The following is a 19605-nucleotide window of genomic DNA, read 5'->3' on the forward strand; positions in this document are numbered from 1 at the left end:
TAAATATATAACTATATATTTTATAATGTATATATAATATATATTATGTACTATATATTATTACCCCATATATATGATAGATATATATATATAAGTTTTAGATTCAGCCTTGGGCTTAAATCTAGGCTTCATCAAATGCTGCCTTGGTCAGTTTGCTTAACCTTCCATACTTTAGTATAAAAGGTGTTCGGCACAGTGTTTCACCCAAAGTAATTCCTTAACAAACTGTAATTATTATCTATAATATATCCAGAAAGTAAGGGGACTTTGAGGATCATTGTTGGCCTAATATACACCAGTAATCTTGTAGACACATATTTTATACATTGACTCCTTCGTAAATCTACTTAGGCTGTAGGTGTGTGTGTGTGTGTGTAGTCATCCCTTGGAATCTGGCAAAATTCCCATAACTTGTAAATATTATAGCAGAACTGGGTTCAAACCCTGACTCTGTGTGGCCCAAAGCCAGATACCACCACAGAACACTGGTGCTACAGTCTGAAGCTACCCTGTCCAATGTGGGAGCCACTAGCCAATATGTCTATTTAAATCTAAATTCTAATTAGTTAAATTAAAAATCAAGTTCCTCCGTTGCACTGGCCACACTTCCATGGCTTATGGCCACAGTGTTGGATAACAGAGATATTAGAACATAGCTATCAGCACCGAAAATTCTACTGGGTAGCACCAATCTAGATAAAAGGATGAACACAATAAATATTTTTTATAGGCCAGAAAAATGATGGTGTCTGTTAAGTTAAAGCAATGATAGAATGAAGGCAGTGATCATTCTGTATCCCTGAGTGGGCTGTGATAGTTATAATGAGCATAATTAAATAAAACTCTCACCTTCACCGTTAGATCTCTAGTACGCAGGAGTTAGGAAGCAACTAAGTTCCTAGAAGTTGCTGTTATCTGTCTGGTTAATATGCTTTCATCAAGCTCAGAGAAGGATTCTGTTAATGTAAGTTTGTCTCCATTTATTTAGTAAACTGTTACCAGTAAAATAAAATTGTGTGGAACAGTCAAACAAGGTGTTAGGAATATCACTGCATATGCATGCCAGTATCAACTCCTTTGCAAGTTTATTTAAGCTGTTAGCTCTTTTCTTTGGTGCTCAGTTAGATACTTGTTTGGGTTTTTTCTACTTGAAATAATAGTAGAAATGATCAAGTGTTTGAATTAGCCTCCTTTTCAAGAGTTCAGTTTAACCAGCTTTAAAAAAAAAAAAAACTTGTAGAATAGAACTTTCATTTCATTTTTATTCATTTGCTTAATCAATAAATATTTGGAAAAAATAAATATTTGCTTATCACCTGCTCTGTGTCTATCTGCTGCTGAGCTGGATGCTAAAGATGCAAAAATTAACCAGAATAAACTGGGGCCCCTAATGCCATGGCATTTAGAGTTTTCAGTCTTCTCTCACCATAGAATATTTAGACTTTACTACAAAAGATAAAAAGTAATATAGGAAATAATTTGACTTACATAACTTAGCAAATGATGACACAGCCCAAGTATGACAAATTAATCACCACTGGAATATAAATTCTTGTTCACCATTCTCTCTTTCTCTTCCTTACTATGACGCTGTCTTACACTACAAGCCCTGTAAATATTACATTTATTCTCAGAGAAAATTTGGATATAAAGTGCTTAATTTTTTTTCTCACAGATGGGAAGAAAACAGTAACAAAAAAAAACACAATTGTTGTTTCAAGTTTATACACTACGTAGAGATCCTAGAAATAGAAATCCTGCCTGGCAAAGAAAACCAGAACTGGACAGAGGTTAAGGTCAAAGTTGTGAACACAGATTCTATTCAGGAACAATTGCAAAGGAGAAAGAAAACCAGGCTCAATTTCAAATATAGCATGGACAAGTGGGGATTTATAGCCAAGAAAAAGGGTGAGGTCAGTGGATGGAAAATTACTGAGAGGAAATATCAGATGTAATGGGAATTCTGGCTAAACCGACCTCATAGGATTCTTGGTGAAGGTGGGCCAGAATGATCACATACGAAAGGTTATGGGGATGAAAAATTTGATTGTAAAACCACATGCAGATCTTTGAAAGTCTGCTTTCTATGTCACTATATTTAAATTATATATGCAAGTGAGTTGTTGGCAATGCAGCATCTGAAAGCTGAGTTAAGTAGCCAGGAAGACTCTACAAGTAAGAATCCTTTCATTTTATCGAATTTGGCCAAGAAGAATTCTTAAAAAGGTGAGCCTACAAAAGCCAGTGTGATTGAACACTGTCTCATGGTCTATGCAGTCAATTTGCTTCTTCCTTATGGCCTGAAGACAAGTGGCCATGAGCAGTGAGCATCTTTTACTGGAGTCTAAGAACCCATACGGTTTCTAAATGCAATCTAATGGGAAATTCCACTGGGAAAGAAAATCACAAGTCAACCTAAACCAGTAAGATAATATTAAAAGAACAGAGAATGGACAGTAACAGTAACTTCATTTTTGTGTAACACGTATCTCTATCATGAAAAAGCAAATTGTCTTAGTATTGTCTAAAACACTTGGAAGACTAAGGACATGCTAAGGAAGAACTAGTCCTGTTAAGAACATTCAGAGCAGAAGCTGCCAATCTTAATAGCAACTGTTCTTTTCAAAAACTGTATATTCAATGTTCTGTGTATTTTGACTTTGGTTAGAAGAGGTAAAAAAAATAAGAAGATGACTGTCTATTTAAACATGAAATAAAATAATGCAACAATTGTGCATTTCTTTCTTTTCCAGGACCTTACACAATCACTTCAAATGCTGCCATCAAAAAGGAGAACATTTTCGTATAGGAAGAAGATTGATTTGTAAAGAAAGATCAGGGTGCGGTTTGCAAGAGATATGGGTTCTACATTCATTTTCTATGTGAAAATACAACAGTTACGTTGCATTGACTATAGATGGCAAGACAACTAAAAGAGACTCACCAGATTTCTCTTCATAGGTCTAATTTTACCCTCAATTTTTCCTTTTCCAAATATGAAACTTAAATTTTTGTCTTCTTCCTTTAAACATTCTTGGTCATGCATCAGTGGTTTCCAGTCAATACTTTTCCTCCTTAATTTCAAGTTCATCAAGCTTTAAATTGATTTTGAAAACCTTTTTCCATCAAATAAATGTTTTAAACTCTTTATGGCCAATTAACTTTGTTTGCTCCCAAATAGTTCTTACTAAGGTAGCCCTTCTTATTCATCTAATCATCCTGTCATCATAAAATTCTAGTATTACTTTCTAACAGTTGAGTACAATGCATATTCCTTCCCCCAAAGAATTCACAATTGACTTTAAGAGGTAAATGATATACACATGTTATGGAAAATAACAATACAAATCAGTAAATTACACATTCACCAAAGACCTTTTAAGGATGGTGTTTACTGGACAGCTGAGGTAATCAAAAAAAGTCTATTTTTAGAAAAAGTGAACTTAATTGGGTTCTAAACAAAAGAAAGACTAGAGAGGGAAGACATTCTATACAAAATAAATGGAGAAATAACTGTTAGGATCAAAAGCAGAAATAACATGCACATGTTATGTTTCAGAAGACAGTGACAAGCCAATTTGGCTATATGGAAAGGTTTACAAAACTTTCTTAATCACTGAGTTTTACTGGCCTTCTTTCTAGAACATTCAGGACTGATAATAACTTCCCCTCAGTGATGTAAGTACATTCATGTAAAAAAAATTAGACCCAGAGAAAATGTTCATTGTTTCTAAACAATATTTCTATATTTCAGGATCTTCAAAATCCAGGTAAGAAACACAGTGAGGAACTCATCCACTGCAAGCTTGGCCCCATCCATCAGTACCAATGAAGAGAGACAAATCAGGATAGAAAGACATCCCTACCGTCTCTATTGTCAGTGATATTATGGACTAATGAATAAAAATAACTGCTTTACAGTGTTCTACAGTGTTCTACAGCGATTTCATGTACTCCTTTCATTCTTGCAATGACCCAAATTTAAGTGTCGTGTTTAAACCTAAGTTAGGCATACGTTAATATCTCTACTTTACTAACAAAAAAAAACCCAAGGTTAAGTGATTTATCCTTGGTTGCCTTCCTGTCAATGGCAGAACCACACTTTTTAAACCTGGCCTTTGGAAACCACAAGTGCTCTGCCACCAGTGCCCCAAAGATCAGCAAAGCTCCTAGAACTGCTTAGTAGTAGCCGATGAAGTCACAAGTTTCTTTTCTTCAGATTCTTCCCTAAATGACATCACTCATGGCTATAATGCAGAGCTAAGTTAATCATCCCAATCAACTGCACAGCCAATTAAATAAAAATATTAGAATGTCGTACTTGACTGTTCTATAATCCATGCAGTCACTATGCACTTCTGCCTGGTCAATTACATGCCTCATTCATAATGTCACTCACAAGAGGCTGGATTGCCACAATTCCTCACCATTGCAGGGAGATGAAACTTTTCCTGACTTTTAATCAATAGGTTGTTTTTAATAAGAGTACCTGAAGATATAAATGTAAATATACTTCTACCTAGAAACATGTTCCATTATGATCTTGTACACAAACAAAAGACCTCACTTTGTTGCTCATTTCTTCCATTAGCTGTCCGATACACTACATTTACAGAAATAGTGATCAGGGAACCACTCAAGTTGCTGCTACTTTGCAAAACGATTAAACAATCTCAGGTTTTGGAAAGACATACCCAGCATACGTTAGATCTCCTCTTATTTGAGTGCTTTCCTTATGGTCCACACAGCAAGGTCAACTCTCCACATAAAATTAAAGGGTTGAAATACACCTGTCTTGGCTCTGAAGTTGCCCCGAGTCACATCTACAGAGTGCATGCTGAAAACAATGGCCAACGAAAATCAGGCTGTTTCCCCTGGAAAAATCTATACAACTTAAGAGTGAGAGAGAGGGAATGGTAGACTCCTAATTAAAGTTTGAAAGGTTTCTTAACTTTCTTAAAGAGTAATAGGATAGCAGAGACTGATTTTCAAAGGGGATCATTAATTTTCCTTAATTTTAAACTAAATCTCAAAGTATATTTTATTCATATTCAGAAAAGGATAAATGGAAGATCAAAAAGCAATAATGCAGACCTCACCAGTGCCCAGCCCGAGGGAACCATTGCACTGCATTTTTTATGTCAGCCAACCTTTCCTTTTTAGTATTCATGAAAACTTAGCAAATAATCACATTGAATTGATTTCAGGGACATATATCCATTGCTTCCTGCCTGAAACGTGAAGCTCAAGCATGGTTATCTGACACAGGAATGCCCTTTCATTCTGTCTTCTGTAGGAGCAACTGTACAGAACAAGTAAATGAGCGACCCGATGAAATCTTCCATCCCACAGTCTGCTCTTGCCTTGCTATTCAATTCATCTCTCTTCATCTGCACAGGGCTCTTGTTCTCCTTCAAAGCAAGCTCTGGGGCTATGGAGTAAAATTCAGGTGCAATGAACAGAAACCACTTCACGTGTTAGCCAAGAGGATATTTAAGGTGCTGAACAATGAAAAGTTAATACAATGTACTATTCGGTCTCCATAAATCACCGCCAAGTTTAACATCTTAAAGGTCCTATCAGACACCATGCCCTGTGTTTATGCTGTTTACCCATATGTCATTCATGAGTTTCATGATGACTTGCTGAGAAAAACAATACATTACAATGCAAGATTCAATCGCAGCTATTTATTTTCACTTTATAAGACAGATGGCTAAGAGATAACTTGTTCAAAGGAAGGCAAAAGACAATCAAATGTCATGGGCTCAAGATAAGCCAGCTGGCACTATCAACCACGCCAGGCAGGCTACCAATTTATTATTCAACTGTTGGGATGTTTATCATTGGAATGTTCAACTTCCTGGGGCAAACATTGACTATTTTGCCAGTAATAGGAGCCAAAATGCTATTATATTCCACTTGGGGTCACAAAAAAATAAAAGGCTAAGCAACCAATCTTACACAAACTCCCACGTTTGTCCACAAGGGGCTTCATAATGAGGTAGCCACCTGCAAGTAAATGTGATGTGCTCTGATTTGGAACACTAAGACTTAGTTTATTCCCACGGCCAAGAAACTTGGATTTTCTTTAACTAAAATCATTAGTTTAGCTTAAGGTGTCATTCTCTACAATGCGTTTTCTAAAATGTGTGACTTAGTATTATTCTTGCTGAACCAATTTAAAAGGTATTGACTTGCTATCTCTCAGCAAAACAGGAACTGGACAGGTGTTTTTAGGAGGCAGCTTGTTTGTAAATTTTCAGAGTTCAGAATGCTAAAGGGGAGAGCACCGGGTGACAATTGTTACTATAGGGTCCTTGTGCAGCCAAAGGGGATCAGAAGAATATATAGCTCTTCTTGGAGCAAGGGGACACTATAAGTAAACGCTTTTTAAAAATTAGAGAGCTGAGCACAGTGGTTCACACCTGTAATCCTGCCAACTCAGGGGGCTGAATCTGGAGGATCACTTGAGGCCAGGAAGTTGTCACTAGCGTGGACAACATAGAGAGACCCCATCTCTATAAAAAAATTTTTTTAATTAATCAGGCATGGTGGTACGTGCCTGTAGTCTCAGGTACTTGTGAAGCTGAGGAGGGAGAATTGCTTGAACCCAAGGAGAAAACTAGAAAGGTTCTCACTTTTGGCCTACTTTTGATTTCTGTCCCAATCTGTAATAATTACAAAATTCAAATTTCCACAGAACTGATGAACTGCAAGATTAAAAGAGAACCACCACACACAGTGAAAAGACTAACCCCAGGTGGGAAACAAGGAGACCAAAGGAAAACAGCATGTCAAACAGTTTAGAAATCAAGTTCAGGAAATTCAATATTCACTGTTAATTTTCCCATGAGTCCCTTTTATTGTTTTATTTTTTGTCTCTAGCCAGCTGTGCTTTTTAATAGGACAATTGTTTGCTATTCAGATGTATTCCAATTATTTCTTTAAAAAGTTCTATAGGATTATCGAGGCTGTCCATTCAAGAAAATTTTCTCCACTTTTATTGCTTCATGTAGCATCCACAATGTGATTTTGATAAGTTCTTCATTGTCGTTAATAATAATCACGTTAACAAGTAAAGATGTAGATCGTTCGTAGCTCTAGTTCAAGGAGAGATAATGAGAGCTAAATAAACTTGATATCAATTGGAAATTGGACAAAATGGATAAGGCCACAGGGTAAGCAGTTCCCAAAGTCGTGACCACGGAATGAATAACTCAGACCTGAGTGCTCAGTCACCACAAGCTGCAGCACAGCCTGCCTCCTCTGAAGATGAGTGTGTTAACTTCCAACAAGGCCTCCAGCTGCTCATTAGCTGTGAATACTCTGGAGAGGAATACAAGGAGCTGCTTCTTTTATTATTCCCTTAGAGAAGCTAAAATATGGTTTTCAATGTGATGCAGACTGGAAACCCCGATTTATTCAAATAATCTTGTTAATGTAGGCTACTTGTGCTTTTGGTACAAAGGACTTTGAGCTTTGTGTGTGTTTTAATGGCAAAATTCTCCATTGGTGTGCTTGGGCCTCTTCTACCTGCAAGCATAATCAATGAGGAAAGGTACTTGGGGACTTTTCTGCCTACAAAATTGAGCTAGTGCCACCATATTTATTTCTCATCAATTTCTTTTAATGGGATTATCGACATGTGTGTAAAAGTGACTTTCCTAGCGTGATTCATTTTTGCCTCTTCTTTAGATGAGAAAACCATCAAATCCCTGATGAAAACAGTGCAATGATACTACACTGCTTATAACAAGCTTACTTACTTCATTATTCATTGCGTTCTCTAGATGAATCATATGTTTTCCATTTTTAAAAGCGCTCTGGAAAAGTCAGGTTAAATCATAAGTGCCCCTTAGTGCTTACCTGGAGAGAAGCAGAAAGCAACTTTCCCACCCCAATGCCCTGGGAAATAAGGGAATGTCCTACTTTTCACCAAATCAAATGGTGTTTTTTTTTTTTAATCTTCATCCTTCTTAATATTTTTGGCATATCAAACTGTTTACCACCCTCTCCTTGCCGAAGAGCTTCCCTTAGCTGATATGTAACACACCAACTTAGTCTTCCTGCCTCAAAAACAATTGTTTCTTTCTCCACATTTACTCACTGACCTTATACCATGTCCCAGTCTCTGACTATGTTCCCCCAAATCCAATCATCAATCTAACAGTCTTCTCTGACACTTTAAGAAAATCCATCCTTGATTTAGTCTCAGTCATCACCTCTGTGTATTTGAAAATCAAATCCTTCTTGACAACTCATCCTTCACCCAATTCTAGGACTGTATCCTTATCATTCTATCACATAGACTTTCTAGAAAAAAAGAATGAGGTTGTCATTCTTAACAGAACAACATATCCAAATGATTAGCTTCCCAAATGTGTTATTTTTCTATTGCCCTCCAGGAAAAAAGTACAACCAGAAAATTAGTCAAAAGAGAAGCAACAAAATATCAGGTTCACAAGGGATTAGACTATATTTTTCTTAGCATTCACTGTATTTGTTTCTAAATCAAAATCACTAGGGTTCATAGGTGGCAGAGATATTCCAGTTTCTATGAAATTTTGCATGTGAACTATATGCCCTGACATTCCGTAGCTCCTCTTCCTGACCTTGAAATCAAGAATTCAGTCTCAAAATACGGTCTTTTACAAAGAACACTGAGCACAGAGGTTGCCTTAACAAGAAAGCATTCTAATTCGGTCATAAATTAAAGGCAGCACTTCAGCTAACAGAGCATAAACTGCTGCCACTCCATTCCTGAGAGAGATCAAATGATCCTTTCTGTAAAACCTGTCTTTCTATTACCAGGAACTAGAAGTTCAACAAATAACCAATGCAAGAATTTAAAAGTTTCATGTGTGGATGTCCTGAAACAGATCCTGGGTGGGTCTGAAATGTTGTGTCTTCACAGAGTCTTCTTACTTCTCCAGTCTTAACTTGAGAAAGTCTCCCAATATGCACGTTTGCCATAAATATTCCTTTCTAATTTACACTGCATTCAAATCAGCAACCATTTACTGAGTAGGTGCTAGAGACCTGAAAATAAATATACCAGAACCTCTGCAGGCTGTGATTCTAAAGAAGTGTTCCAAGCCCAGCTCCACCACTCAGCAGCTGTGTCACCTTGGGCAAGGTGACAATTCACCTCTCTGCCCACATTTCCTCTTCCGTTCCACGTGGAGGATAATAGTACCTATGCCATAGGCGGGATGGTTCTGACGATGAAAATGAAACAACTCATATAATGCGAGTAATGATATTATCTTCCTCTTGAGGCATTGAGGGAATTAAATTGCTAGATACATTTAAAACAGAGGGAACAGTTTCGGACACACAGTGTACATAACATTTACACCCAGTAAACGGCAGTCTTCAATGTCGTTGTTATTGTCTGGTATCATACAGTTAAGGAGTTTCAACAAGATTCAGCGCCAGGAACACAGAGCAAGTCATTCTGAGAAGTGCTGTGGCACTGACTACCAGTGCCCAAACTCTCCCGATAGGAGTTTCAAGGAAATGACAAAGAGGAACTAGCCCTTGAATGGACCCTGATCCAATGAGCCCAATGTTCCAGGCAAACAGTAGAGAGGCGGTGGAGGGCAGAGGCGTCCCAGACAAGGAGGCAAGGAAAAGCATGCAGCACTTGCAGGGAGGAAGGGCTCATTCATCTTGTTAGAGGGCAGGGAATGCAGACAGCTTAGAAATCCTTGTAGGGACAGACATGCACCCCAGTAGCAGCCACACCAAGGAGTGGGCCTTTTTTCTAGAGGTAACAGGACACAAGTGAGTAATACAGTCAAGTCATTTTTCCCCCATCACAGCTGAAGGTGAAGAGATCAGTGAGGAAGCTGTGCAGCAGCCATGGCAGAGCATAAAGACAGCCTGACCCGGGGCAGTGACTCCTCAGCAGAGGAAGGCACAAAGACGCAGAGACCATCAGCAGAACAGATGGACACTGGCATGATGGGCCTGAGTCAGAAGACCAAGTGTACATACCTGATCCTCTCATACTGTGATCTGGGACATGAATAGTCTCTTTAACAGCTCCCGTCTTGTAAAAGGGAGTGCTAATGTGTACACCGTAAGATCGTCATGAGCCATAAAATACATGATGTGAGTGGCAATGATCTGCAATCTGCGAAGGTCTGTATGGATGTGCAACGTACGTTATCTCCAAAGTACATGATTTCCCTGGAATGATTTGGGATGACTGCCTCATGAATCAGGGCTCCACACTGCTCCAGTGATACATGACTTTCTCACTTCTAAAGCTATGAATTATTTTTCTCAGGGGGACTTCTTGGAAGGATCTTCTCATTTTTTTTACAAAATAAAAAATATGTATCTTTGGTCTTTAGAACTGTCCACTCTGGCTTGCTAGGTCCCTTCTGTGTCTGACATCATTATGCTTGTGTGTGCATAAATGCATGCTATTCCTCCTGCAGGCTTCCTTGTGATCTCGATCGTTATCCAGCTTCTAATAAAACCAGTCAGCAGAGGATGACCGGGAAGGACTGAATGGGTTCTTAACGCTATATAAGGTCTGAGTGTAGACAACTCTTCTACATGTTCTGGACAGCTAACATGTAATGGTCAAAGAGAGTAAAAGCTACTTAGGAATATTTCCTGTTCCTTCAATCATTGTGGCCATGGCAATGCAAGTTCAAATGATTTAAAATGTGACCATTTAGAAAATGATCCCTCACAGCTTGTAGTTGTACATATATATATGTAGCAGTACATAATATATAGACATATATGATATAGGCATACAGAGATATCATATATTTGATAAATGTATATCTTTTACTGTTCCTCTGTATTCTTTATGGCATTATAATTCCACCACAAATGCTTCAAGAAATTATTCAGGGGTTAAAACACAAATAATGGGCCGGGCGTGGTGGCTCAAGCCTGTAATCCCAGCAGTTTGGGAGGCTGAGGCGGGCGGATCACGAGGTCAGGAGATCAAGACCATCCTGGCTAACATGGTGAAACCCCGTCTCTACTAAAAAATACAAAAAACTAGCCGGGCGTGGTGGCGGCCCCTGTAGTCCCAGCTACTCGGAGGCTGAGGCGGGAGAATGGCGGGAACCCGGGAGGCGGAGCTTGCAGTGAGCCCAGATCACGCCACTGCACTCCAGCCTGGGCGACACAGCCAGACTCCGTCTCAAAACACACACACACACACACACACACACACACAAATAATGGACATTTTCAGGTAAGATGGCAAATAGAGACATGTTCATACCTTTTGTTTGTTTGTTCGCTTGTCAATATAAACCTCTCTGTACCAGTTTTTACTGGTCTCTTAGCTCACTTCTACTTATCGGTTCTCTGCTTAGTAAGGCTGGAGCCAGAAAGCCATAAGTATTTCCCCGGTATCCTCGCGATGTGGCCTCCTGTTGGACCGGAGGCAGCAGCAAGAGAACAGAAGGCTAGCAGATAAGAAATATCCTTGTCCTTTCTCCCTCCCTCCCTGTCTCCTTCTCTCTGCCTGCCTGTGCCTCTGGCGGGGTCTCTGGAAGGTGCTGTGTTGCTGGCACTTCTCTGAGGCCCGTCCTCCACGGTGCCAGCACTGGCTAAGGTGTCCTTGTGGTCAGGGGCCCCTTCTTACAAGTTTCAGCACCCATTCGGGACCACTTGCCGCATGCAGCATGTGTGCGTTGGACTCTGATAACACCAGCTCCTCCCTTTTCCTCCCTGATATCTGTGGGCAACAACAGCTTCCTGCTGTTACCAAGCTCTTGCTACCCACTTTCTGTTTTTTCATCTCCTCCTATATTTTTTAAGCCATTCCCTTGATTAAGCACTCTCCTTGTAGAATATCTAGGTTTTTATTTCCTGTAAAAGACTCTGACTTACATAGTACTCAGTACCAGTAGTGATCCCAGGAAACAATCACTCAAAACTGAATTCCAGTATTCATCTGCTGACCTGTTCAAGCTTGCATAGAATGACCTCCTTATTAGCAGCAGAAAATAGGTGTCTAGTAAACTGAGACTTGAAGTGGCATTATAATGACTTAATCACCTCTGGTAGCTTGAGGTCAAAATCCTACTAAAGACAAGGCTTTGGGAAAGCAAGTGGCCACTTCATTTAACTGTAACTTTTAGTACTGAAGATTCAAAGGGCTACAGTGTGGTCAGTTACTTCTAAGTGCACTGGAGATACAGGGAAAGAAAAGGATGCACTCAGAGGTTAAACTCTCAGTTCAAGGTATGGTCAGAAAATCAAAGGATGTCTACAGTAGTGAAGATGTAACGGTTTTTGTTTGTTTGTTTATGGTAGCTCTAAAACAAATAAAAAAACCTCACATCTTATAGTCAGAATGTATTTAGGGCTGAGGATTATGCTAAAAACTAAATAGTAACTTGTAGTACAGATCTGAGAGATGGTCACATAGTGGACCACAGAGCCAGAAGGGCAATGCGAATGTTTCAGCCACAGGGGCCAAGGGAAAACCTCCCCCTCACCTAATAGGGTGCAGAAGCTTATATACCATCTTGAAATTACAGAGTGAATGGGGGCTTTGATCATGGCAAAACAAGTTATGGGAGAAAGAGAAGAGGAAGTCTGGCTAGCAAGGTGGTCTTGCTATACAAATGAAACCTCACAGGTAGCAGCCCTCAGAGAAAAAGGATGGTAAATATTTCTTTCCGACCTTTAAAAGTGTCAGATTCAGTTAATCTTTCCTAGACCTGGACAAGGCGAGACCTGGCTGCATCAATAGAGACTCTACAGATTCCACTCTCCCCACGAAAGACAGCTTTGCAGAGCCACTTCTGTTTGCTGGCTCAATGAATAACCATCTCAAAGGATGTCAAAGAAGTATATTTGGTGGTAACATATTCGATTATTTTCACAACTCACAGGGATCACTGGTGGTACCCGACAGACAAGGAAAAGAGAGAGATGAGCTGCCTATTGGATCATTACCTGGCCTGTGTAATTGGATACTCTCCAGTCTGGTGAGCAGAAACTAACTCGAGTGAGGACAACAGAGAGTCAGTCTCTTACCCAGTATCAGAACAAGACCATTTCACAGAGGCAGAGTCCTTTGACTGGAGGGGAGGCTGACTCCTTTTGAGTTTGAATCCTACTACACTGTCACTGGTGTCCATTATCAATCCTTCCAAGCTTCCTCAAAGGGGCCTGTGTCATATTCTTGAGTGGTTATACACTGGGGAGACAGAATCACCCAGGGTTTAGAATTTACTAAACACTTGCTATGCACTAACACTAATCTCTAGGGAAAGTTGTGTTGGTTTATTGTCAGAGGGGAAACTTGTAGAGTTTAGATAATAATAGAGTTTTAGCCCAAGTCTTTCTCATAATAGGTCCACAGACCCACCCTGCAGGAATGTGTACACCCTGCAGAATTGCTGAAGGTATAATGGGTTATACACACTTAGCAGCTGCCGGAATCCTTACTGTGGTTACACGACCTAAGCTATGAAGGACCAAGTGGATGACCCTGAGATATCACCACACTGCTACCAAATAGTAAAACAAAAGCAATATTATGCCCTTAGGGAAACTTATGAATTTAGTCACACCATAAAAATACCATAAAAGACTTGAAAGAGGCAGTACTGATCATTAATTTTACATCTCCATTTAATCCACTTCTTTGGTCCAGACAGAAGTTAGATGATCTGTATAAACAATAGGCCAGGAAAGTGACTCATGCCTATAATCCCAGCACTTTGGGAGGCCAAGGCAGGCAGATCACGAGGTCAGGAGTTCAAGACCAGCCTGACCAACATGGTGAAACCTCATCTCTACTAAAAACACAAAAAAAAAATTAGCTGGGCATAGTGGTGTGTGCCTGTAAACCCAGCTACCCAGGAGGCTGAAGCAGGAGAATCACTTGAACCTGGGAGACAGAAATTGCAGTGAGCCGAGAGCGTGCCATTGCATTCCAGCCTGGGCAACAGAGTGAGACTCCATCTCAAAAAAAAAAAAAAAAAAAAAGAATAGTTTCACCTTGCTAGATGATTTTTTTATTGGCTTAAGATGGAAATTTGCTTATGAATAGAAGGCTGTGTATGGATTCCTAGTGCCAATAAGATAGGTTGTTTCAATATGTACCTGTTGGCTTTCAAACCCATATGCCCTCTTATATAATTGGCTCTACGACACTAGCACTAGAAGTCTGAAAACTACGTTTCCCAGACTCCCTTGCCTGTTGGCTTGCTGTGAATTTTGCCATTTCTGGGAACTAGTAGAATACCCAAAGACTGAAGGGAGGAAGGAAGAAGCCTCTGTTTATGCTCATTCTCCCCACCCACCTCCCTCCTTCCGACAGTGTCTCTGAACTGTTTGCATCTCTCTGCAATCCTACTGTGCACAGTAGTCTCTCCACGGTTATCACTGGCCACATAGCCCCAATCCAGCATTGGCCCAGAACACCCCCACCTTATAGGTTGCGACGCTAGCCAGTCAGTCTCAGTACCTCACGTGGCACAGGCAATACAACAAGTGCGCTTCTGAATTCTGGTAAAACCACTTTATTCCCTTTTGCCCTCTGAACTGATATTTTCTGGGTTACATCGACTGCCTTGTTTTAATCTTTGGTTCATCCAACACCTTTGGGACTTCCCCATCTTAAGTCTCCTGCATTTGAAGTGCATAACATGATGTCCATTTTTCTGATTGGACTCTGGCAGGAAAATTCTCCATTTAAAAAATGTCTTCATGGAAATTATGCATACACATTCTTTCCCAATCCATCTCTGCTTTCCCTGAACTTCCTGCTGCCCTATGCTAGGCTGCTTAATGAACTCTTGCAGTGTCTTTCTCCTCAACACCACAGTTGTACTCTATGTCAACTGGGCATTATAACATAAAAATGATCTGACCAGAGAAACACGCTAGACTTACATCACACTGTCTTTATGACATAGGACATCCTCTATATATCAGCTTTCACTACCAAGGAGCTGCTTTCTCGGTCACTGCAGTTAATATGACCTCCCTGAGGACAAGGGCTTCGTTTGCATGTTTGTCCGTGTTTCCTCACCACATTTTTTAATATTCAGTTAATAGTAATGAGTAAATTGATGGATAAAGTTTCTGTATACAAATGCAGTGTTGCCAGTCAAATTCAGAAAATCCTCATGTTAAACAACTCAACTTTTTATCTGTTAATAGAACCAACAAGGATTAGTGTTGGAGCCTTTCTCTTCAGACCAATCCTATGTGTCCAGGTCACCAGAAGAAGAGCATTCTGGGAAAGATGCCCCCATGCAAGGCTGCAAGCTCTGAGTCAGAGCCTGGATTTCCTGTGACTTGAACACACAGTATTTCTGCTATCATTGTACACACTACCCATACTTTTGATACATGTATTTAATATGTCAATTAGCATCCTCATGTTTTACCGCAAAGACTAGGTTTACATCATCAGAAAGCACAAAAAGGCAGGATCATGTTAGTGGTGTCTAAAAGATTGTATGAAACTTCCTTCTGAAGCACAATTGGTATTTCACTTTAAGAAGCTAATAAATATTTTAGAATGGCATTTCATTTGTTTTACAATGACATTTGGTATTACAGTGAAGGAGCTGGAAAAAGAATATAAAAAGATTCCCTCCACTACTCACTGGATTCCTTATATTTAGAGACCAAACTGATTTATAGCATTCATGAGTCACTATAAATCATTAGCAATGGCACTAGGAGCTCAACCAGTGGGAGAGGTGAAGTCCATTGAATCCTAAATACACAAATCTACAGTTGACGCTAAATGGCTTTCAAATTTATTTATTTAGCATATTGTATTGAATCATATCTCAACACTATTCATTATCATTCCAGTGGGAGAAATGCCACTTCACATACGCATAAGAAATTGATGATATAGAAAAATTATTTTTAGTGAAATCATATTTTTAAGAGTCACTTGCCCTAAGTCCTTGAATGCACAGGATATGTAACCTGAGGTCATTCCCAGAACAACACAAGCCTCACAGAGCACAAGCAAGGAAAAAGGGAGATCAGCAGAATTCCAAGGCAGAAGCTATACAGGATCTCTAAGGCAGTGGTTATCGGCTCTGCCTGTTCATTAGTATCACCTGGGTGGATGTCCTGCCTGACATCTGTCATTTAAGGCATTAATATGTATCAGGAGTTAAGTCAGAGCAGTACAAGGGTCAAGGGTGAGTGCAGGGCTAAGGAAAGCAGGTGAGATTAACTGGTCATTTCTCTCTCCTCCTCTTCTCCCACTAAACCTTCAGGGCTAGGGAATCACAATCTAAGGACTGACTGGCTTTGTTTGTTTTGCTTGGGGTCCCCATCCTGAATTTCATTAACCCTCTGACCCCCAAAGCTCTTTTGTGCTGACATAAACAGGGGCTTGGTCACAAACCAAAGTAACATGACAAGAGTACAATCACCACAAAAGAAAAGCATCATACTGAAAATGCACATTGCAACAGGCAACAACATTATAATAGGTAAACTGTGAACTTTAAATTAATATAATATGCTAATTAGATGGATGTAAAAGGACATTATCAATATGAAAGGATAAAAATGACAAAGTGAACCAAGCAGAAATATTACGTATGAGAAATGTAATGACTGAAGTAAGAGACACAAAAGATCAATGTCTTGGGGCTCCACACAAGACTTGTTTTGGCACAGAACGCAGGGTTCAAAATATGCTTGTATGGTGGAGCTTATGCTCTTGCTCTTTTGCTATCAACATGAGAAGAGTATGTCCCCGGGTAGGCCACTAGCCCCAGGAAGAAAATGAGAGGCACCAGGAACAGTGCCATCCAGCTGACCCAGAAACTCATGACTGAAAAATAAATGCTTATTGTTGTATGACACCGAGAGTGATTTTATATACATATCATTATTAAGGCAATATGCGATTATATAAGTAGCAAAATGATACAGCTGAAGAATGAGTTAACAAACTGGAAAACCAGAATCAGGAAATCTCCCAAAAGGAAGAAGTATAAAAAGTTCAAAGAAAATAAAAAGGACATGAAAGTTCAAAGAAAATAAAAAAGACATGAAAAGTAGAAATAATATCTAAATGATAGGAATCCAAGAAAGACACACAAATATACATGAAGGTCAGAAGAAACTTGAAGAAATAATGAAGATAAATTCCCCAATTGGGGGAAGGGGAACAATAAAAGACCTCAGATTGAAAGGGCACCAAGAATGCTAAAGAGAAGAGTTTTTTTTTAAATTGAAACTATACACATTATAACCTGACAAAGATTACCTATTAAAAAATTTTGGACCAAAGAAGAAAATGTTTAAAGCATTTATTTTAAAATCAGGTACAAATCAAGGATACCAACTGTCCTCATTTCTATTCAACTTTGTATTGGTGATCACATCCAGAACAAAGGGACCAGAAAATAAGAGACTAGAGCATTGGGAGGGCAAAATAAAACTCATTATTTGTTGACAATGTGATCTTCATATGAAAAACCCAAAGGAAAGGCAAGAGAGATTATTAGAAAAAAAAAAAAATACTGTTAGAAACAATTTAAGAATTTAGCAATATGGTTTGGTATAAGATGAACATGCAGACATCAGATGCATTTCCAGGCACCAGCAGAAAACAACTGGTATACATGGAATACCGGGCAGTCATAAAAAAGAATGAGATCATGTCCTTTGCAGGGACACAGATGGAGATGGAGGCCATTATCCTTAGCAAACTAACAGAGGAACAGAAACCCAAATACTGCATATTCTCATGTCTAAGTGGGAGCAAAATGATGAGAACACATGGACACACGGAGGGGAACAACACACACTGGGGCCTTTCAGAGGGTGGAAGGTGGGAGGAGGGAGAGGATCAGGAGAAACAACTAATGGGCACTAGGCTTAATACCTGAGGGATGAAATAACCTGTACAACAAACTCCCATGACACAAGTTAACCTATGTAACAAACCTGCACATGTACTCCTGAACTTAAAATAGAAGTTTAAATAAAGGAAACAACTGATATAATGTAATTAAATAGAGTATTCCATATACAGTAGTATCAGAGAATATAAGAATGAATCTAACAAAAAATATTCAAGTAGCCTACGTGGCAAAATAATATAATTTTATGAAGGAGATATTTTTAAAATCCTTAATAGAGAGATATCATAAATCACTGGAATTATAGCATAAAATGTTGATTCTCATCAAATTGTGTATAATAGTCAAAGTAATTCTAATAAAAATTCTAGATATTGATTTTATCCTAATATATAAACAAACACAGGCACATACACAGTCATGTGCCTAATAATGATGTTTAGGTCAGTTTTGTACTACATTTACAATAGGGTCCCATGAGATAATAATATATCTGAAAAATTCCTATCACCTAGTGATTGTGTAGCCATTATAACATTGTAGAACTATTCTTTTTTAAATAAATTTAATGTAGTCTAACTGTACAGTTTTTATAAAGCCTATATAAGTATGCAGTAATGTTCTAGGCCTTTAGATTCTCTCACTACACACTCACTGACACCCAGAGCAATTTCCAGTCCTGCATTTATCATAAATGCCCTATAGAGGTATACCATATTTTAATCTTTTATACCATATTTTTAATTGTGCCTTTTCTGTCTAGATGCACAAATACTATATTAGTCCATTCTTACACTGCTATAAAGAACTACCTGAGACTGGATAATTTATAAAGAAAAAAGATTTAATTTACTCACAGTTCCACATGGCTGGAAAGCCATCAGGAAACTTACCATCATGGTGGAAGGCGAAGGGGAAGTAAGGTGTGTCTGACATAGCAATAGGAGAGAAAGAGAGGAAGTGGGGAGGTGCCATAATTTTAAACCATCAGATCCCATGAGAACCCATTCGCTGTAACGAGAATAGCATGGGAAAGTCCTCCCCCATGATCCAATGACCTCCCAGCAGGTCTCTCCCTTGACACCTGCAGAATACAATTCCAGATGAGATTTGTGTGGAGACACAGAGTCAAACCATGTCAAATACATACCATTGTGTTACAATTGCCTACCAGTATTCAGTACAGTAACATGCTGTACAGGTGTACAGCCTAGAAGCAATAAGCTAAGCCATATCGCCTAGGTTTGTAGCAGGCTATGCCATCTATGTTTGTGTTAAGTGCACTCTAGGATGTTCACCCAACAATGAAATCACCTAAGGACACACTGCTCAGAACATATCTGTCATTAAGCAGCATATGACTGTGTATGTATGTGTATGTGTGTACATATATGTGTATATACACACAGACACCATACACACTCATGTAGAAACTTACATGCCAACCATAAAAAGCACAGTTTTGGGCCGGGCGCGGTGGCTCATGCCTGTAATCCCAGCACTTTGGGAGGCCAAGGCGGGCAGATCACGAGGTCAAGAGATCAAGACCATCCTGGCTAACACGGTGAAACCCCGTCTCTACTAAATATACAAAAAATTAGCCAGGCATGGTGACGGGTGCCTGTAGTCCCAGCTACTCAGGAGGCTGAGGCAGGAGGATGGCAGGAACCCGGGAGGCGGAGCTTGCAGTGAGCAGAGATTGAGCCACTGCACTCCAGCCTGGGTGACAGAGCGGGACTCCATCTCAAAAAAA

The 19605-nt window shown here is 39.3% G+C and overlaps 1 protein-coding gene across 1 annotated transcript in view; it reads left to right on the forward strand.

Annotated features, from left to right (window-relative positions):
* Positions 1 to 3884, forward strand: part of LOC108516525 (Gilles de la Tourette syndrome chromosome region, candidate 1) — a 21250-nt gene extending 17366 nt beyond the window's left edge. The window contains 1 exon segment of the mRNA XM_017854079.1: positions 3752 to 3884. Coding sequence (XP_017709568.1) covers positions 3752 to 3884 — 133 coding nt within the window.
* The last annotated feature ends 15721 nt before the right edge of the window (positions 3885 to 19605 follow it).

This window comes from Rhinopithecus bieti, unplaced genomic scaffold, assembly GCF_001698545.2.
Source record: "Rhinopithecus bieti isolate Rb0 unplaced genomic scaffold, ASM169854v2 scaffold_35864, whole genome shotgun sequence".
In the NCBI taxonomy this organism is placed as follows: Eukaryota; Metazoa; Chordata; class Mammalia; order Primates; family Cercopithecidae; genus Rhinopithecus; species Rhinopithecus bieti.